This window comes from Panthera uncia (assembly GCF_023721935.1).
Source record: "Panthera uncia isolate 11264 chromosome C1 unlocalized genomic scaffold, Puncia_PCG_1.0 HiC_scaffold_4, whole genome shotgun sequence".
Classification (NCBI taxonomy): domain Eukaryota; kingdom Metazoa; phylum Chordata; class Mammalia; order Carnivora; family Felidae; genus Panthera; species Panthera uncia.
In genome coordinates this window covers 92,915,798-92,935,411 of record NW_026057585.1, presented here as the reverse complement: position 1 = coordinate 92,935,411, position 19,614 = coordinate 92,915,798, and the positions used below count along the sequence as shown (strand labels likewise).

The 19,614-nt window shown below is 43.6% G+C and overlaps 1 protein-coding gene across 1 annotated transcript in view; it reads right to left on the bottom strand.

Annotated features, from left to right (window-relative positions):
• FBXO42 (F-box protein 42) overlaps window positions 1-19,614 on the bottom strand; it is a 91,468-nt gene that overhangs the window by 24,157 nt on the left and 47,697 nt on the right. Inside the window, exons 3-4 of the mRNA XM_049618000.1 lie at window positions 17,082-17,198; window positions 5,954-6,088 (exon numbers count right to left, since the gene is read on the bottom strand). Of these exons, the coding sequence (XP_049473957.1) occupies window positions 5,954-6,088; window positions 17,082-17,198 (252 nt within the window). The remainder of the gene's footprint in view (window positions 1-5,953; window positions 6,089-17,081; window positions 17,199-19,614) is intronic.

The following is a 19,614-nucleotide window of genomic DNA, read 5'->3' as shown; positions in this document are numbered from 1 at the left end:
ACTAGAGAGTATTTTAGAAACAGTGTTTAAACATTAGTCTTTTGAAGGACCTGTCCCAAGAACTGTGCATTTGCTGGGGAATCAACACAGGCTGATTAGAATTAAGGTGTTCCCTTAGCACAACTCCAGAAGGTGGAAGATTCAACTTCCTAGGACACCTGGCAAAGACTACAATGTAGACAATTGTACATTCATACTCACCGCCAGGATGTTCGATGGCCTGTTCTGCTCCACCCTCGGTTATTCTATCTAAGCGATAAAGCAATCAGGACTTCTACCGGTTCCCACATCTCCCCATCCGCCAGCATCTGCAATCACATGCTCCTTCCTGCTCCTTGCGATAAATGCTCAATGCTCTCGTCCATGGCCAGCCCTCTCCCTTTCTTACCCCTCGAGGACAAGCTCTAACGATCCTTCCTCTCTATCCACATCAAGTCTTCCCTCTAGATCATTCCCAGCAGCACGAATATGCTATAAAATCTGCCATCTTAAAAAAACAAACTTCTCAAATGTACATTCCCCTCCGCTTAGTGCTTGGTTTCTCTGCTCTCTTTTACAGCAAAACTCTTCAAAAACGGGAATGCACTGTTTATACGTCCTGTCTTCAAGTCCTCTCTTCCCACTGTCTTGAAACCATTCCAAATACACTTTCGTCCTTATCACTCATTGAAAATACTCTTCACTCAACCTAAGGACAATTCGAAGTCCTCAAATGACTTGACCTCTTCCTTGAGTAGGACCCGGCTGCTATTTCCTCCCCTCCCAGAAACACTTTCAAGTCTGTTAGAAAAAGAAACAAACATTTCTAAGATGCCTCATTCTCCTGTCTTCCCCCACCCACCTCCACAGATATGCCTTTGCTAGTTTTTTTTTTTTTTTTGCTGTTTCTCCCTCTCTCCCTGATCCCCAAACAAAGCTATGTCCCAGACTTCCCTGGTCATCTCACCCAGGGAATCCATGATGCTAATCACTCCCATATGGCTATCTAGACAACTGTCTCAGGCGTGCAGGTCTCTCTGGAACTCCAGACACAACTCCACCTGGACGTCCCAATGTGTGTTTCAAATGTAATGTGTTTCAAACTGAATTTCTCATCTCTCCTGAACTTTGCCGACCTTGACCACCCACAGTCTTTCTTACCCATCTCAGTTAATGGCAACACTATTCCTTCAAATGCCCAGGCTAAAAATCCTTAGGACTGCCCTTGACTCTTGTCTCTTATCACACTCCACATCCGCATCATGGACAAATCTCACTGGCTCCATTCAATCCATCCAGTTGTTAACTTTCTGCTAACACCCTAACCCAAGTCACCATTCCTTGTCTAGATTATTGCTACCACTTCTTAGCTGGTCTCCTCATTCTTACACTTGTCTTCTTATACACTCTTCTCAGAAACCTAAATGGCCAGTCACTGCACTCAAAAAATGCGAAAAAGTCCCCACGACAGCCTGAAGGTCTTACGTGTATGACACATTTCCGTCCATTATTTGTCCAACCCCCTTTCCTAGAACATTCTCCTTTGTTCACTCTCATTCCTCATTACCCCTTGACTGTCCCAAGCACACTCCCACCTCCAGACCTTTGCACTGGTTATTCTCAGTTTGGAATGTTCTTTTACTTAGCTATCCATTTGGTTCACTTCTGTACCCAATCAACTCTCTGTTCTAATCCTACCTTCTCCATGAGGCCTACCCTTATCGACCTACTTATACCTCCCTATTCCTGACCCTCCTTACCATGCTATCATTTTGCTTCAGTAGCAGTAATCACCTTCTAACATACTATATTATGTTATTTGGCATTTTAAATATGTCTTCCTTCATTTGGATTTGATCTCCATCAAGAGCGGGATTTGTGTCTGTTTTATTCACTCATGTGTCCCCAGCATCTAAAACAATGCCAGGCACAGAGTAGGAAATCCATAAATATTTGCCGCAAGAACAAATGAAGGATGAGAGTAGAAGTAACGGAACAAAAGGAAGGACTGTGCTGTCGTTTACGGGAAGTCAAGCCCTCTACTTTAAACATCAAACTCTCATAACAACTAGTTACATGATACCACCACTGAAATGTGTAAAGAAATAAAAAAATTAAACTTCTTCCAAATATTTACTGTCCATTTCAGGGAACGGGCCCTCTATCTACCCAGCTGTCAAACCTGAAGCATAAGTCAGCCTTGACCGGCCCTCTGACCCTCCCACAGCCAATCCATCAAGAAGTCCTGTTGATTTTATCAGAATTTCAGCTCAAATTCTTCCGTTTCCCTTTACCTCTACTCCTAGGACTCTAGTCCAAGTCATTACATCCCCTCACCCGTACCATGTGGGGGCCTCCTAGCTGTTCTCTCGGCTTTGTCTTCTTGCCTTCTTCAATCGATTTCCTGAGTAGCGGCAAAAGTGTTCTTTAAAATGTAAATTGGACCATATTCCTCTGCTTAAAATCTCAAAATCTCTCAGATGCTGGAGCGTGAACGAGTCAGCTCCTGTTTACATCTCAGCTCCACCTGGGCCACTCTGCTCCTTGCTCAGCATACTATGTCTGTCCACCAAGGTCCACTTTCGGGTCCTCTTACGTGTGCTATTCTTTGCTGCCCCAGGGCCTCTGCATATGCTGGCCTCGCTTTTTCCACTCTTCATCCTTCAAATCTCAGCAAAAAAAAAAAAAAAAGTTGCCTTCTGTTTAAAGTAGCTCTCCCCCTCTTATTCTGGCTCATTCCTTGTTTTCTCCATACTTTGTAATAATTTGCTTGCTTGTTTTTGTTTCTCCCCCATTACAGGATACGATATACACTTCATGAGGGGAGGGGCTACAAGACAGCTGTAAAAGGAAGCAGGGGGCGCCTCACTGGAAACATCTGAGAAGCACTAGCTATAGGTAGGTCTGGTTCAGCCGGAAGAGTTCTCATTCTAACATTTGTCACCACCACACTCCCTCTAGATGGAGTGCTTCTATCACTGCAAAAGGAACTAACAACCGGGATTCAGAGGCAAGTCGCGTTAATTCCCATGGTTATGGACTGAACTGTGTCCTCTCAAAATTCGTATGTTGAAGCCCCAACCCCAGTGTGATGGCCTTTGGAAATAGGACCTTTGGGAGATTAATGAGATTTAGAGGAAGTCACAAAGTTGAGGTCTTTTATAATGGGATTGGTGCTCTTATAAGAAGAGGACGAGACACCAGAACTCTGTCTCTGCCAGATGAGGAGAGAGCAAGAGGGCAGCTGTCCCCAAGACCAGAAGACAGCCCTCACCGGCACCCTGATCTCAGTCTCCTAGCCTTCAGAACCGTGAGAAATAAAGTTCTGTTGCTGAAGCCCCTCGTCTGCGGTAGTTTGCTGTGGCAGCCTGAGCTGGCTAGGACACCACCCCACGTGGCAGGGCTCCTGTCTCATGTGTAGGGGCAGCCGATAAACAAGGAAAAAGGCACCTGATGCAGAAGCACCGTCCAGAAAGACTCTCCACTCCAAATGAAACCGCCCCACTGCTTGTCTGCTACTCTTCTCCACACGGCTACACTTTCAAAGACTGAACCCTGTTGAGGTTACGGCTTTAAATACCCTCTGCTTACAAATACAAGTGAGGGGACTCCACAGCTGACACCCTCCCCTCAGTCACTTTCCAACCTGCCCACCTCCGTGCGCCAGAACGGGTGAGTCAGGCACACCAAGGCGTATCGACAACGGGGTGCTGTTCAGAAAGACTCACTGATGTTTCAGTGAGGAAGTCATTTTGGCTGGGACTCACGACAGCACACAGAAGCATGTCCTCAGGCAATCTTCCCATGGGATTTCTGCCTGAAGGAGAATCTCACAGGCTTCTTTATTAAAAACTAGTGCTTGTTTGTTTAAAAAAGGAGACATTTCAAAAAACTGTCTTCCCCCCTTGAAAACTAGGCTCTAATTGTAGATTACAGTGAAGTGGCAAGCGGACTCTTTGAGACACTTTGTTCGAAAATTGAACCTTCAGGAGCTTCTATGTTTTACAAAAGGAAACAGTCTACCATTGTATTTTTAAAGTCGGTTATTTCTCTGATACTTCTACCTTGAGGATCTCAAAACAGAGTCTTAGTGGTTTAAAAAAAAAGTCCCACGTCTACCTTACAGAGGGAAATTAGGGAAATAAGCACAGTAGGCAGCGGTATGCCATGAAGGTCCCACAGTCCGGGGCTCCACTTCTAGAAGGAAGATCAACCCCCAGGCCAAAGTATCAGAAGCGCAGAGCTTGGTTACACAAGAGAGAAGGGGCAGTATTGGCGTTTTGTGACTGGAATAGCCGAAACTGCTCTGGAATGGGACCTGGACACCAAGTACGGTGGCAACAGGATGCTGAAGCTGAAGAAATCTTGGACATTTTAGATCTGTGATTCCAAACATTAATCAGTATTGCTCCAAGTGCAAGAGGGGACAGGGGGCTAGAAAAGGAAACTCTCCAAAGCACACAATTCTGAGGGCCCTAAAATAGCACTAACTTCCAAAATTTTTAAGATTAACACTTGGTCTTCTTTCTAATGATTTTAATAAAGAATTTCATCTGTACAAAACCCAGCCCCACCTGTGAGTACCTGTTGTCAGTAGGCTTCTGCCTCCTAGATTTGTCTATTCCAGGGGAAGGAACAGGAGCTTACAGCTTTGGGGAAGCAAATTATAGTTTCTTCTCTTAAAAAGGTTTTAAGCACCGCTCCCCCCCCCCCCCAAAAAAAAAAAGGTTTTAAGCCCCTGGCTTAGACAATCATAGCAGTCATTCCAGAAAAAAAGAAAAGCATAAACTAGCCATTTGAAAACAGAATCATCTAATCCTACTCCGTATTTGTCCCAGAGAGATGCAGTCAGTCCTCTGTTCACTGACAATGCAGACTTGGCTATTATGGCAGGAGATGAAACTCAGGTCTCTTCACTCTTAGCCTAGGCTCTTTCTACTATACCAAGTCACTTCCCATGTAGTTATCAAACTAGTAAATCAAGACCTAAAGGAGTAAGGAATCTGCCCAAGAAAACCTGAGTCTCTTTAGTCCTAGAGTGAATTCCAATCTTGAAAAGCCACACGAATGTCTGGGAAAAGCTTGTCAACAAATCATAGAGTACTCTATGCTCAGTGGACTCTTAGTTCTCCAGCACACCAGCCCCTTCGGTCTTACGGCTGTGCCTTTTCAAACTGTCCTGCCTCAAGAGTGCAAAAACAAATCCCCGAAAGGTTAAATCAAAAAGGAGAAAATAATCAGGCTCCTGGGTGGCTCCTTCGGTTAAGTGTCTGACTTCGGCTCAGGTCATGATCTGATGGTTCATGAGTTCGAGCCCCGCGTCGGGCTCTGTGCTGACGGCTCAGAGCCTGGAGCCTGCTTTGGATTCTGTGTCTCCCTCTCTCTCTGCCCCTCCCCCACTCGTGCTCTGTCTCTCAAAAATGAATAAACATTTAAAACAAAAAAAATTTTTTAAAGAAAATAATCTAGTTTCTTTCTGCCAGAATTTCGGCATAGTGGGACTATGCAGGAATGTATCTACTGGAGAATCTTCGCACGTTCCTGAGTCGTTAACAGTAACCAGCAGAGGCATGTCCCATACACTCCCCAAATGTCTGAGCTGGCAACAACAAAGATATTCAGAGATCTCAGCCCTGGAACAACAGCTTCTGTCAGTGAACTACCGTTCTCACGATGCTGTGTTTCTGCTTACTTCAACTTCATACCAAAAGGCACATCACACCAGTGCAAGGACTTGAGAAAACCACACAAATGAATTCACACAGTAGTACAATTCTGGCAGGGCACCAATACTAGTAATAAAGTATAATTTTTTTAATTCAAAGACCTTATACAAACACATTACTTTTAGCATTTACACAGATTTGACCTGGGACCCTAGTACCAGAGACCAACACCAAAACAGAGCAGATAGAATTTCCATGCAAAGGGAGTTACCTGGTGAGAAGGCAAACATCAGCACTTTAGCTCTTACCTGAAGCCAAAGGTCGGATCCACTCTTTGCTATTTAGGTCAAGTCTCCAGAGGTCATTAAAAGCAGCATTGCAGCTGCTCTGGGTACAGCCTCCAAACACGTACATAGATTGATTAGCATCATAATAGCATGCACCTAGAAAGAAAACAATAAGAGCATAACTGATGTTCAATACTGAAGCCCCTCTGACACCTTAACTATAACACTTATCTTTCAAAGATCAATAATTCAGCCATTCGGCGACTCTGTGGCCACGTACCAACTTTCTATAACCAGCCTCTTGTCTTCAGATTGGTTAATATCATATTATTCTTTAAAATAAGGTCCAGCAAGGGGCGCCTGGCTGACAGTTGGAAGAGCATGTGACTCTTGATCTCGTGAGTCTGGGCTCAGTGGGGGGTGTGGAGGTTATGCAAAATAAATAAACTTAAAAAATAAAGTAAAAGAAAGCTCAGAGGAAAGCTATAGAAATATCATTTCTGAGAACACTGAGCAAATTGACAATGTCACCATTAAATAAGACCGTATAATTCCAGCAAGAGCACACAAGAATTCAGATTATGGGTGCTCAATGGGTAAAATTTCAGTACAGCTGCACAATTAACCTAAATCTGCATCCTCACCCTCTAGGGCTAGGCAGAGAGAGCCAGTGCTAATGGATGCACTGTCCTCCTGTTTCTCTCCTCCAGCCCTCCTATTATTGCTTTTGTTTTCAAATGAAACCTGAAGCACAAACTAATAAACACATCTTTACATGAAGAGAATGACAGAAAACCATTTTAATCGATGCCATGAAGTAACCACACATGAAGATCAATGTATCCCGGGGATCTCAGAAGTAGGATGGTCCCCAAGCTACGGAGAGAACAGCATGGAGGTCGTTAAGCCGAAAGCCACCAAGGTGCATCAGAAAGCCACCAAGACAGGCTGCTCGGTGCTACACAGAAAACCAGTGAAGTAACATTTAAAAAGCATCAAGGTCTCTGAGAAGAGCCTTTTCAATCAGATGATTATACACTCCTCACCGACAGACACCATTCCAAAGAAAAGGGGTAAGGACTGTGAGAGGGGCTGGGCTGTACCTCCAAAACCAGAAGGACCACAGCCAAAGTCTAGAGGAGAGGCACTGCCACCTTGTTTTGCCCTAAAAAGTTCACTTAGTCTCTATTCTTTGGAAATGATGACCCCACTCCTTACAGACTTGCATTTACCATCTTGGATCTCAGGAAGGGGGCCAAGCAAAACTTTCCTTTCCATTCATTTCATGCATACTGGTGGGAAAAAAAAGAATTCTCGATGTTTCCCCTTACATAAGAGTAGGAGGAAAGTGAAAAGAAACTCAGAGATTCAACCCACTAGTGCATGGTTTCAGTGACCAGTCAGCTTATTTGTAGATCTAGTGCAGTTTAGCACACCTCTGTTTTTAAGATCTCTTCTGAACTCTGGCACCACTTAGTCAAGTTCAGAAAAAGAGAAATGCTACTGCTATAATTATCTCTGTGATATGTACTAGCTCTGGGAATAACCCTCCTTTTTTTTCTTAAATCAGCCCACCCCATAGGCTCTTTAAGGAATCTCTGCACCAGAAAGGCCAAGTCAGAAAACTTCAGGAGTTAAGAGGTACCACAGTAGTGTATTTAGTCGCTTACACCCAGTGATCTCAGCCAGTGGAAGGCACAGATCCAAATCATCTTGACCTCTGACACTGTGCAACAATGGAGCTCCAGACTTTTCAAATTAACACACTACAGTATATGAAGATTTAAATGATCTTACACTTTCCACTAACTTTCTTTGCCTTTGCAAATAACTTCTAATCTGTATAAGTTTTAAAATCCACATCGCAGGGGCGCCTGCGTGGCTCAGTAGGTTAAGCATCTGACTCTTGATTTTGGGTCAGGTTATGATCTCCCGGTTCGTTTCATGAGAGGAGCCCTGCGTCAGGCTCCCGGCTGGGTGTGGAGCCTGCTTGGGATTCTCTCTCTCCCTCCCTCCCTCTCTCTCTCCCTCTCTCTCTCTCTCCCTCTCTCTCTCTCTCTCTCTCTCCCTCTCCCTCTGCCCCTCCCCCCCTCAAAAAAAATCCACATCCTAACAAGAAAATCTATTAAGAAATAAAATCCTATGAAACTCCAATGCTCATATTTCAGATTGGTTAAGAACTGCAAATAACAAGGGGCACCTGGGTGGCTCAGTCAGTTAAGCATCTGACTCTTGATTTTGGCTCAGGTCGTGATCTCACAGTTGTGAATTTGCGCCCTGAGTCAGGCTCTTCACTGACAGCAGGGAACCTCCTTGGGATTCTCTCTCTCTCCTTCTCTCTCTGACCCTCCCCTGCTTGCACACATGTGTGTGCACAGTCTCTCTCTCAAAAATAAATGAATAAACATTTTTTAAAAAGAACTGTAAATAATGAAGGATCAAGTTTAGCTGATATTAGACAAACAAGAAGGATAATTGCTAGAGTCACATTTCAATCTCCACTAAAGGAGCTGAGCTTCAGATATCTTGGTCTTCTCATATCTTTCTTGAATTAGCTACTCCAACAAATTGACTGAAATTTTGAACTGAACCAACTGGTACCGGGCATAAAAGAACATTCTTTTCTTCTTGATAACCCATATTACGGAAAATAAATTAGCAATGTCCTATGGCCTCTGAAACCTTAATGTGTGTCCATTATAACAATCTTTAATAAGACAAATCTGTGATTTCATAACTAAGAGTCAAGGGCTCATTTATGTCTCCCCGTTCTTCAAACATCAACTCTTGGCAGCTGCTTCCTTCATACAGCAAAAGAGCACAGTGCCTTTATTTTTCAAAGAGGTAGCAAACATTCTTCTTCTCTATTTGGATTGAAAACCCAGCCAACAGCCGGGCCCCATGAGGTCCCTGCCACATGTATTTTAATCCTATACTAAAATAAGGCAATCGGCATTCTCCTGCTTCTCTTGGAACAAACAAAGGTTTCTGGAAGAGGAAGGCATAGGCCAAACTATGCAAAGCTAGCAGGACTAAAATGACAAGTTTCGCACACCGTATTCTCAATGTCTCTCAGTTAATCAGCAATGAAGCTTAGAGAGGAAGAGAGTCAGTTTGGGCAGCTATGTTTAGAACTCCAATATAATGGAATAAGAAAACAGCCATCAATAATACCCTCAAATATTTTCAGCATCCTACTAAGCTTTTGTTTATTGTCTATTTTTATTTAAGACATCTACATGTTGGTCTGGGTGGGTGCGGGGAGACTCAACAAGTTCAATGGGCCTTTTAGAAAAAATTAAGAATTTAAGCAAATACCAGTGTTCAAGTAGTCATTTCCCTTTTACCAACGTTCTCCACCCACATAGTTTTCTTTTCAAAACATCTAGACCAGTGGAATGTGCAATACGAAAGTTACAGTTCATAGTACAGTATGAATACTCTAAGTAACATTAAGAATGTTTATTCTAGGGGCTCCTGGGTGGCTCAGTCGGTTAAGCCTCCGACTCTTGGTTTTGGCTCAGGTCACGATCTCACGGTTTTGTGGGTTCAAGCCCCACATTGGGCTCTGCGCTGGCAATGCGGAGCCCGCTTGGGATTCTCTCTCTCCCAGTCTTGCTCTGTCCACCACCCCCCCCCCACCACTTGCACGGTCTCTCTCAAAATAAATAAATTAAAAAAAAAAAAAAGAATGCTTATTCTAATTACTACATTTCTTCAAATTTTCTGAAATGGCCTGATTGCTCCATGAACAACTATTGCAAAACATACATTTCCAGTTAATATCCGATAATCCCTACTCAAAGACAAGTCCAATATTCATACCAACACACAGCACACCAGTAGTTCTCTGGCATCCTAAACACCTCTGTACTGTAGCATGCTCCTCTCTAGTGCAAGGTCTTCCAGTTGTTTCAGAGAGCCACTTGAGAAATGTTTACTTAACTCTAACTTTTGCATTCGGATGTTAAATTCTCTTTTGTTCCACACTTGTTTCCAGGGAAAGGTCCGGAGGCGTGAATCCCATGCTCAGAGAGACGATGCTGTCATGTGTCTCACGTCTACAAGCCAGGACATATTTGATAAGGCCTGTAATTACATAACTATGGAACAAGCAAGGCTGGTTATCCCGTTTGGGCCTGCTCAGCTACTACAGGAGCACAGCTAGCATGGGTGTGACATGACCCGACCCTATTTGCAGCCTTCACCGAAATACAAAAAGCACGATGCTGGACACTCAACAGATCCCTATATCAATCTGAAAAGGACATTCTCTGTTAGTCAAGGTTTGCATGATCGGTCATGTGCACACTCACCAAAGAGTTAGGAAAACTGGCTTCATTTTCCTTCCCCTCTCTGTCCCAGACTTTTAAACAGGAAAGAAGCTGTACTGCTACATCTTTGTTACACTTAATTTCACAGAATTCAACGATTTCAACTATGGACCAAGTGTTGTGAAAGGCGCATGGATGTCTAACACCTGGAACCTGCTTGTCCTCAAGCAGACAACCATTTGAGGAAGAGATCTCTCCACCACTCTATCATTTTGCAGTTAAAAACATATTTTTGGGGGCGTCTGGGTGGCTCAGTTGGTTGAGCGTCTGACGTCAGCTCAGGTCATGATCTCACGTTTGTGGGTTTGAGTCCCTCGTTGGGCTCGGTGCTGACAGCTCAGAGCCTGGAGCCTGCTTTGGATTCTGTGTCTCCCTCTCTCTGCCCCTCCCCCGCTTGCAGTTGCTCTCTCTCTCAAAAATAAAATGAACATTAAAAAAAATCTTCAAAAAAAAAAAAAGAAGAGCCAAGGAACTTACTTCCCAAGTTTAAAATTCTTCTTTCAGATGCAGCCTCTCCAACACAGACAATTATGGCGACAGACAGATGGTAATAAACAGTAAAAAGAAAGGCAAGAGGAGTGTTTTAGGGGTGTATAGGCAGAGGAAAAAAAGATCTTAATCTCCATGGCAGGGAATCTGACAGGAGCTTGTGAAGAGGGGGCTTTTGGCTTTATCTCTGAGATGGGTTTTAGAGGATAGAACATTTTAGTCCATTAACAATGGGCAAACAAGTCCAGGGACGAAAAGGGGAACTGGAGGGGAAGGGAGAAGGAAATCAGGGCATCCAAGCAAGGCCATCAAGTAGGGAAGTGTAAGACCTAACAAGGAGTCTCGTGTGGGTGGAGCCTGGCTGTGTGAAGATGTGGGAGAGATTCAGGCTGAAAGAGTAAGCTGGGGCCTCGAAAGCCAAGGGGAGTGGAAACTCCTCCATCAGCGTGGAAAGACTGAGGTTTTTTAGCAGAGGAGTGACGAGACTGGTCTGATGCTTCACTTACAGTGGTTCCCAACAGGGACTCCTGTTATTTTAGGCAGGTCCATTCTCTTTGTGGAGGAGCAGCCCATTCACTGCAGGACACCGAGCATTCCTGCCTACTAAATGCATACAGTGCTACCCAGTCAAGCAAATGAACAATGACCTTACACATTTCCAAATGCCCTAGGAGGTGGCACTGTCCCAGCTTTAGGGATGGTTGCCAACAGTGTCTCGTTCAGGTTCAGATGGAGAACCTGAACTTCTTATTTATGCAATCATTTAGAAAAGATTTAGGAAAGATAGAATGTAATCATTCTAATGAGTAATGTAATCATTACTCACATTCATAAATGTGAGTAATGGGAAAAAGAAGGAAAGATATGAGAGAGATTGCAGAGATGAACAGAATCAACAAGATCTGACTTTTGTTACTGAAGGAAGAAGAGGAATTGAGGATAAATCTGAGAATTCACACTTGTGTAACTGCGAGAATGATAATGCCATTAACTAAATTATGGAGAGGGGAAAACTTGGGAGGAACTACTGAATTCCACTTTTAGCTGACTAGATATAAAGCTTCTGTGTATCTCTGTGGCAATATGAGCAAAGAATTGGAAATGCAGATCTCCAGCTCAAAGTGAATCAGGAATAAGAAATACAACTGAGGGGTATCTGGGTGGCTTAGTCAGTCGCATCCACCTCTTGACTTCAGCTCAGGTCATGATCCCAGGGTCATGGGATTGAGCTCTGTGTCAGGCTCCATACTGAGCGTGGAGCCTGCTTGAGATTCTCTCTCTCTCTCTCTCTCTCTCTCTCTCTCTGTCTCTCTGTCTCTCTTTCTTCCCTCCCCTGCCTGCCCCTCTCCCCACTTGCTTGCTCTCACTTGCACTCTGTCTCTAAAAAAAAAAAAAGAGAGAGAGAAAGAAAGAAAAAGAAAAAAGAAATAAAATTGAGCTCTGGGGAGAAACATGCAGTAGGAAGAGGAAGGAGCTAAGGAAAGACATTGAAGGAATTCCTTGTTTTCAACCTATTCTGAAAAATGCCCATTTCTGTGTAACAGTTCTCTTCAGTCTGCCAGCATGCAGAGAGAAAGGCAACAGCGAGAGATGAGCTGAGAGAGAGAGGAAACGAGACACACAGACACCTTTTTAAAAAATCTATGGCACCTTCGGGGCGCCTGGGTGGCTCAGTGGGTTAAGCGTCCGACTTTGGCTCAGGTCATAATCTTGCAGTTTGTGGGTTTGAGCCCTATGTCGGGCTCTGTGCTGATGACTCAGAGCCTGGAGCCTGTTTCAGTTTCTGTGTCTCCTCTCTCTTTGCCCTTCCTCTGCTTGCTCGCTGTCTCTCTCTCAAAAATAGATAAACATTAAAAAACTTAAAAAAAAAAATCTATGGGACCTTTTCTTGGATTTTAAATGAAGACATGAAAAAAAATTTAAGGTAAAAACAAATATTGAAATCCACCAACCTCTGAATTTCTGTGAGATTACTCACTCTATTTTTCTTCTCTATGTCCCCTGCAAATAACTGTCACTATTTTGTAATGATACTCTTTCAAAAGCTAGTTAATTGAAAAATTTTTTTCTTCTCTCATTAGAAAGCTAAATTGTCTGTCTTGTGATAATTACTCACCCCTGAATACTTCCCAGCTTGGTTTCTACTTTATCCAGACTCACTCCATTTCCCTCACTTAGGGTTCTTAAAAATACTTGTTTCAAAAAACCATCTTAAAAGAGTCTTTAGAAACTCTGTCTCTGCCTCTCATTCCAATTATCTGTCAGTAACTGAAGTTAACCCTCCCTCAACAACAAATACTGGATCTAACATGGATTCTCCTGTAATTTCATTACATATCCTTTAAAAAAATTTTTTGTTAATGTTTATTTATTTTTGAGAGAGAGGGAGAGAGAGACAGAGACAGAGAGACAGAGACAGAGAATGAGTGGGGGAGGGGCAGAGAGAGGAGACACAATCTGAAGCAGGCTCCAGGCTCCAGGCTCTGAGTTGTCAGCACAGAGCGAGATCTAGGGGCTCAAACTCACAAACCCATGAGATCATGACTTGACCTAAAGTGACTAAGCCACCCAGGTGCCCCTCATTACATATGCTTGACAAGGATTCATTTATAGTCTTAAATGAATTAAGTATTAAAGTGTGGATTCCTGAAAACATTCAAGTCCCTTTCAAAAACTATTTTTGTAGTAAGAAGGAGAGGAAGAGAAAGGGGGGGGAGGAGGAGGAGGAAGGAGGGAGAGAGGAAGAGAAGGAAGTACCTGTAGTAGTAACAGTAGCCTGGGCTTTGTTTTTTGTTTGTTTGCTTGCTTTTTAACATTTATTCATCTTTTGAGAGATAGAGTGCGGGGTCGGGGGGGTTGGGGGGGGGAGAGAGGGAGACACAGAATCCGAAGCAGGCTCCAGGCTCTGAACCGGCAGCACAGAGCTGGATGTGGAGCTTGGACCCACGAACCATGAGATCATGATCAGAGCCAAAGTCAGATGCTTAACCGACAGTGGCCCCTGTTTCTGTTTTTAATGTTTATTTATTTAATTTGAAAGAGAGAGCAAGTGGGGCGCCTGGGTGGCTCAGTCGGTCGAGCGTCCGACTTCGGCTCAGGTCACGATCTCACGGTTCCAGCCTCAGCCTCGCGTCGGGCTCTCTGCTGACAGCTCAGAGCCTGGAACCTGCTTCGGATTCTGTGTCTCCCTCTCTCGCTGCCCCTCCCCCACTCATGCTCTGTCTCTCTCTGTCAAAAATAAATAAACATTAAAAAAAAATTTTTTTTTGAAAGAGAGAGCAAGTCAGTGTGAACGGGGGAGGCACAGAGAGAGACAGAGAAACCCAAGCAGGCTCCATGCTGTCACCATAGAGCCCAATTTGGGGCTCTATCTCATGAACTATGAGATCACAACCTGAGCTGAAATCAAGAGACGCTCAATGGACTGAGCCATTCAGGTGCCCTGTTTACGTTTTTTTTCAGTAGTTGCTGTTAATGGCCTTTTCCACTCTGTTGACATTTGCACTAATGGTACAAAAGCAATGCAGAGTAAAACTGTTACAGCCTGTGCAAAACTCAAGGCAGGAGCATTAAAACAAAGAAAACCGGTTCTGACTTCACAGACCCCCAAAAGGGTCTCACAGATTGCCCTCTTCCCCAGAGGCCTAGGAATCACACTTTGAGATCCACTGCCCTAGGGGGGTTACGATAGTAAAAGTCAAACAGCTCCTGGAGAGAACTGAGAACACGGCAACAATTTGGCCTGCTCCTTTGATCTATTTAGATCCAGTTCAAAGACAATGATACATTATAATTATGTACTGAATTCTCCTCTGGAAATGAGAATACAACACAGGGTTTGGGACAGCCAGCCTCCAAGATGGCCTCCAAAGGTCCTCACTGCCTGGTATTTACCCTGCTGGTCAATATCTGTGTGACCAACAGAACGGGTCAGGAAAGAGATTCATTTCAGAGATTAGGTTGTAAAAGACACTACAGCTTCTATCTTGGTGTCTCTCTCTCCCTCCCTCTCTCTCTCTCTCTCTCTCTCTCTCCCCAATCATTCATTCTTTCATTCTGTGGGTAGCCAGCTACCAAGTCATGAGCAGCTCCACGGAGAGGTCCAAGTCCTTTTTTTTTTTATGTTTATTTATGAGAGAGAGAGAGAGAGAGAGAGAGAGAAAGAGAGAGCAAGCATGAACGGGGTAGGGACAGAGAGAGAGGGAGACACAGAATCTGAAACAGGCTCCAGGCTCTGAGCTGTCAGCACAGAGCCCGACATGGGGCTCAAACCCATGAACTGCAAGATCGTGACTAGAGGCAACGTTGGATGCCTAACCGACTGAACCACCCAAGTGCCCCCAGAGGTCCAAGTCCTAAGGAACGGACGCCTCCTGTGAACAGTTACTTGTGTGAACCTGGAAGCAGACCGCCTGGGCCCCAGTCAAGCCTTCAGGTGACTATAGCCCTGACAGACTGGCTGCAACCTCATCAGAGACACTGAGCCAGAACTTCCTAGCTAACCACTCCCAGATTCCTGACCCTTGGGAACTCTGTGGGATAATAAATGTTTTAAGCTGCTAAGTTTTTTAAACAACATGAATAACCAATACACTCTCCTTCCCTCAAGAGTTCCAAACATCCACAGTTATCATGATAAGCACTGAGTATTGTACAGAAGTACTGAATCACTACACTGGACACCTGAAAGTAATATAACACTGTACATTAACTATACTGGAATTAAAATTAAAACCTGAATAACACAAAAGAGTTCAAAATTAGTAGTAATATTCAAGAGTATCAAAAAGTTGGGGCACCTGGGTGGCTCAGTCGGTTAAGCGTCTGACTTCGGCTCGGGTCATGATCTCACCGTTCATGAGTTCAAGCCCCATGTCAGGCTCTGTGCTGACAGCTCAGACCCTGGAGCCTGCTTTGGATTCTGTCTCCCTCTCTCTGCCCCTCCCCCACTCGTGCTCTGTCTCTCTCAAAAATAAACATTAAAAAATTAAAAAAAAAAAAGAGTATCAGAAAGTATCAAAATCAGTATTTCAGACAACAACATAGGCTCAGAACAGGAAAATATTTTCTATGAGCTAAAGAGTTGAGAGGTTTCACGAAGGAGCCAGAACTTCAATGGAGTCTTCAAGGAAAGGCAGGCTTTAGCTAAGTGGATACAAACACTCCAGGGAGGAAGAACCCAGCATGGCAATGTGACAGCTTGAAAGAGGAGAGCTCTTGGGAAAAGCTGGGAGATGATGTGGTAAATCTGAACACAGGTCAAATTAAAGAGGGCTCTGAATATAAGACTAAGTTTAGCTTTTATCTTGTAAGCAACAGGCACTGAAGGTTTCTGAACTGGGAAGTAATATAATTAAAGCTGTAATTATGGGAAAGTATTTAGAGCTCCCTCACCCCCACCCCACTGCCACGAGCTTTCTTTATGGAGAACCATTATTAATATACCTGTACTGGCCTAAGATATACCACATCTTAATCTCATTTTGATGAAGGTATGAATCACTAATAGAATAAAATGGTGTCTACAAAAATCAAATTCAAATGGAGAGTTAATTCTAGAATAATCTAAAAACTCTAAATTAGGGGCATCTGGGTGGCTCAGTCGGTTAAGCATCTGACTTCGGCTCAAGTCATGATCTCGCGGTTCGTGACTTCAAGCCCCACCTCAGGCTCTGTGCTGACAGCTCAGAGCCTGGAGCCTGCTTCGGATTCTGTGTCTCCCTCTCTCTCTGCCCCTCCCCTGCTCACATGCTCTCTCTCGCTCTCTCTCTCTCTCTCTCTCTCTCAAAAATAAACAAACATTAAAAAAATTTAAATAAAAATAAAAAATAAAAACTCTAAATTGTGTCTTATTTACCAGAGCATTTATAATTTTACTATTTAAATTGACATTTTAAAATTAATACCCTTCATGTTCAAAATCTTTGTGTGATCCCAGCCAAATTCAGTGTTGGCTAAACATATACTATGTTAAAATAAAGAATTATTTTAACTCTTAGTGTTAAACTCTGGCTACTCCCTAAGCAGGATCTTGGAAACACCTTCCTGTACTTCTTTGATATCCTCTTACTTGATATCAATGTTCAAGTCTAAGATAACACCTTGACTTCTTTGGGGTAGAGATACTAGAAAAATTCAAATATAACATTATACCAAGGTGCCTATGCTGTACTTAGGCTCACACTCTTCCCTGATTCTAAAGTTAATGTAAGTCCTCATTTTACATTCTCTTCATTAAAAAGTCAAACAAAATACATGCCTCCAGAGGAATTTTTGGAAATACGACCACGGGCAGGATGGCATCTACTCTCACAGTAAATACTTACTGTGTGAGAACCGTTGAGTGATCGGGGTTCCAGGATAAGGGTAAGTCCGACTCTCCCACTGAATGTTTCCTTCCTGGACAGCCTTTATGAAACCATGATAACACTGGTGGGCTACACCTAAAGACAAAAATAACAAATGCTTCAGCCTGGATACTTCACTTTTCAACCAAATTTTTTTTTTTTTTTTTTTTTTTATTTTTGGGACAGAGAGAGACAGAGCATGAACGGGGGAGGGTCAGAGAGAGAGGGAGACACAGAATCGGAAACAGGCTCCAGGCTCTGAGCCATCAGCCCAGAGCCTGACGCGGGGCTCGAACTCACGGACCGCGAGATCGTGACCTGGCTGAAGTCGGACGCTTAACCGACTGCGCCACCCAGGCGCCCCTCAACCAAATTATTAAAACTGCATCTATTAGCTGTCACATAACTTCTATAAAACCTAAGTTTCTTATTTTTCATTCAAAGTAAGAAACAGAATTTCAAAAGTAGAAGATCCAATCCTTTCACTTTACAAAGGCTCAGGGTGGTTAACTGTTACAAAGGTCAAGGTTACAAAATTAGCTCACACTATAACTCTGCTCCCCTTTACGTCATATCTTAAAGCAACACATTAAAATAATTGGTAGAGGCACCTGGCTGGCTCAGTCAGTAGAGCATGCGACCCTTGATCTCAGAGATGTAAGTTTGAGCCCCACGATAGGTATAAAGGTTACTTTAAAAATAAGTAAATAACTGGGGTGCCTAGGTGGCTTAGTCAGTTAAGCATCCAACTCTTGCTTTCGGCTCAGGTCATGATATTGTGGTTTGTGAGACAGAGCCCCAGTCAGGCTCCATGCTGACAATGCAAAGCCTGCTTGGGATTCTCTCCCCCCCTCCCCCACTCACACTTTTTCTCTGACTCTCTCAAAATAAATAAATAAGCTTAAAAAATAAAATTAAAATTAAATTAATTTCAATAATGGGAATTGTTTAAACAAAGCAAAGGGACTGGGGGTAATTTAGCTTTGGGAGAAAGAGCACGGTAAAACAGCATCTGGAGTATAAAAAACAGGTGTTCATAAATGCCTGTGGTTAGACCATGGGAACCAAGCATATTCCATCTTAATAAACGAGGACACAATAATTAGCTTACACTGAATTATGAAATGATGAATTTACAACTAAGGAAAGCTGTTTTAAAAAGTGAGCACTTGGGGTGCCTGGGTGGCGCAGTCGGTTAAGCGTCCGACTTCAGCTCAGGTCACGATCTCGCGGTCCGTGAGTTCGAGCCCCACGTCGGACTCTGGGCTGACGGCTCGGAGCCTGGAGCCTGCTTCCGATTCTGTGTCTCCTTCTCTCTCTGCCCCTCCCCCCTTCATGCTCTGTCTCTCTCTGTCTCAAAAATAAATTTAAAAAACGTTAAAAAAAAATTAAAAAAAAAAATTAAAAGTGAGCGCTTGTACTATAATGGTGGACACATATCATCATACATTTGTTCAAACCCACAGAATGTGCACCCCAATGTAAACTCTGGACTTGGGTGATGATGATGTGTCCATGCAGGTCTGTCAACTGCAACAAATGCACCGGGGTATGTTGACAGTAGGGGAGGTTGTGGATGTGGGAAAACAGGAAATGTCTGACCTTTCTGCTCAATTCTGCTGTGAATCTAAAACCACTCTAAAAAATAAAGTCTATGGGGGCGCCTGGGTGGCTCAGTCAGGCGAACGTCTGACTTGGGCTCAGGCCATGATCTCACGGCTCATGATTTCAAGCCCTGCTTTGGGCTCTCTGCTGTCAGCATGGAGCCTGCTAGGATCTTTGGAGCCTTTGTCTCCCTCTCTCTGCCCCTTCCTAGCTTGAGCTCTCTTAAGAAAGAAAGAAAAATAAAAGTCTTTGTTTTTTAAAAGGTGAGAGCTTCATGTTTCTGGAACAATCTATGTTTTTAACACATGAAATGACTACCTTATTTCAAAGAGCAACATTTTGAATGAAGAGTACAATAATTTATGTTACACTGTGAAAGAATGTATCATTTTTTAATTCATGTCACCTTAGTGGATCCTTAAGCAGGATCACAGTATTTAAACATGTTTTCCAATGATGATTACTATCCTTTGGCTGAACTCACAGTTAAGAACTGGAATATTAAAAAGAGAGTCATCTTCAATGTGTGACTACAGTGCCAACTATACTCTGATGAAGAAAGTAACAGATTTGAAAATGCTGAATTGAGGTAAGGCAGTAATGAATAAGGGACAGATACATAATGATAGAGAGGGGGAAAGAAGAAGCTGTCCTGGCAGTGACTTCCTTCTCCCAGAAGATCTAAGACTGTGAGTGCTAGGTTAGGGTTCCTCCCTCTTTAAAATAAAAAAGTGTGGGGGCGCCTGGGTGGCTCAGTCGGTTGAGCGTCCGACTTCGGCTCAGGTCATGATCTCACGGTCCGTGAGTTCGAGCCCCATGTCGGGCTCTGTGCTGACGGCTCAGAGCCTGGAGCCTGTTTCGGATTCTGTGTCTCCCTCTCTCTCTGACCCTCCCCTGTTCATGCTGT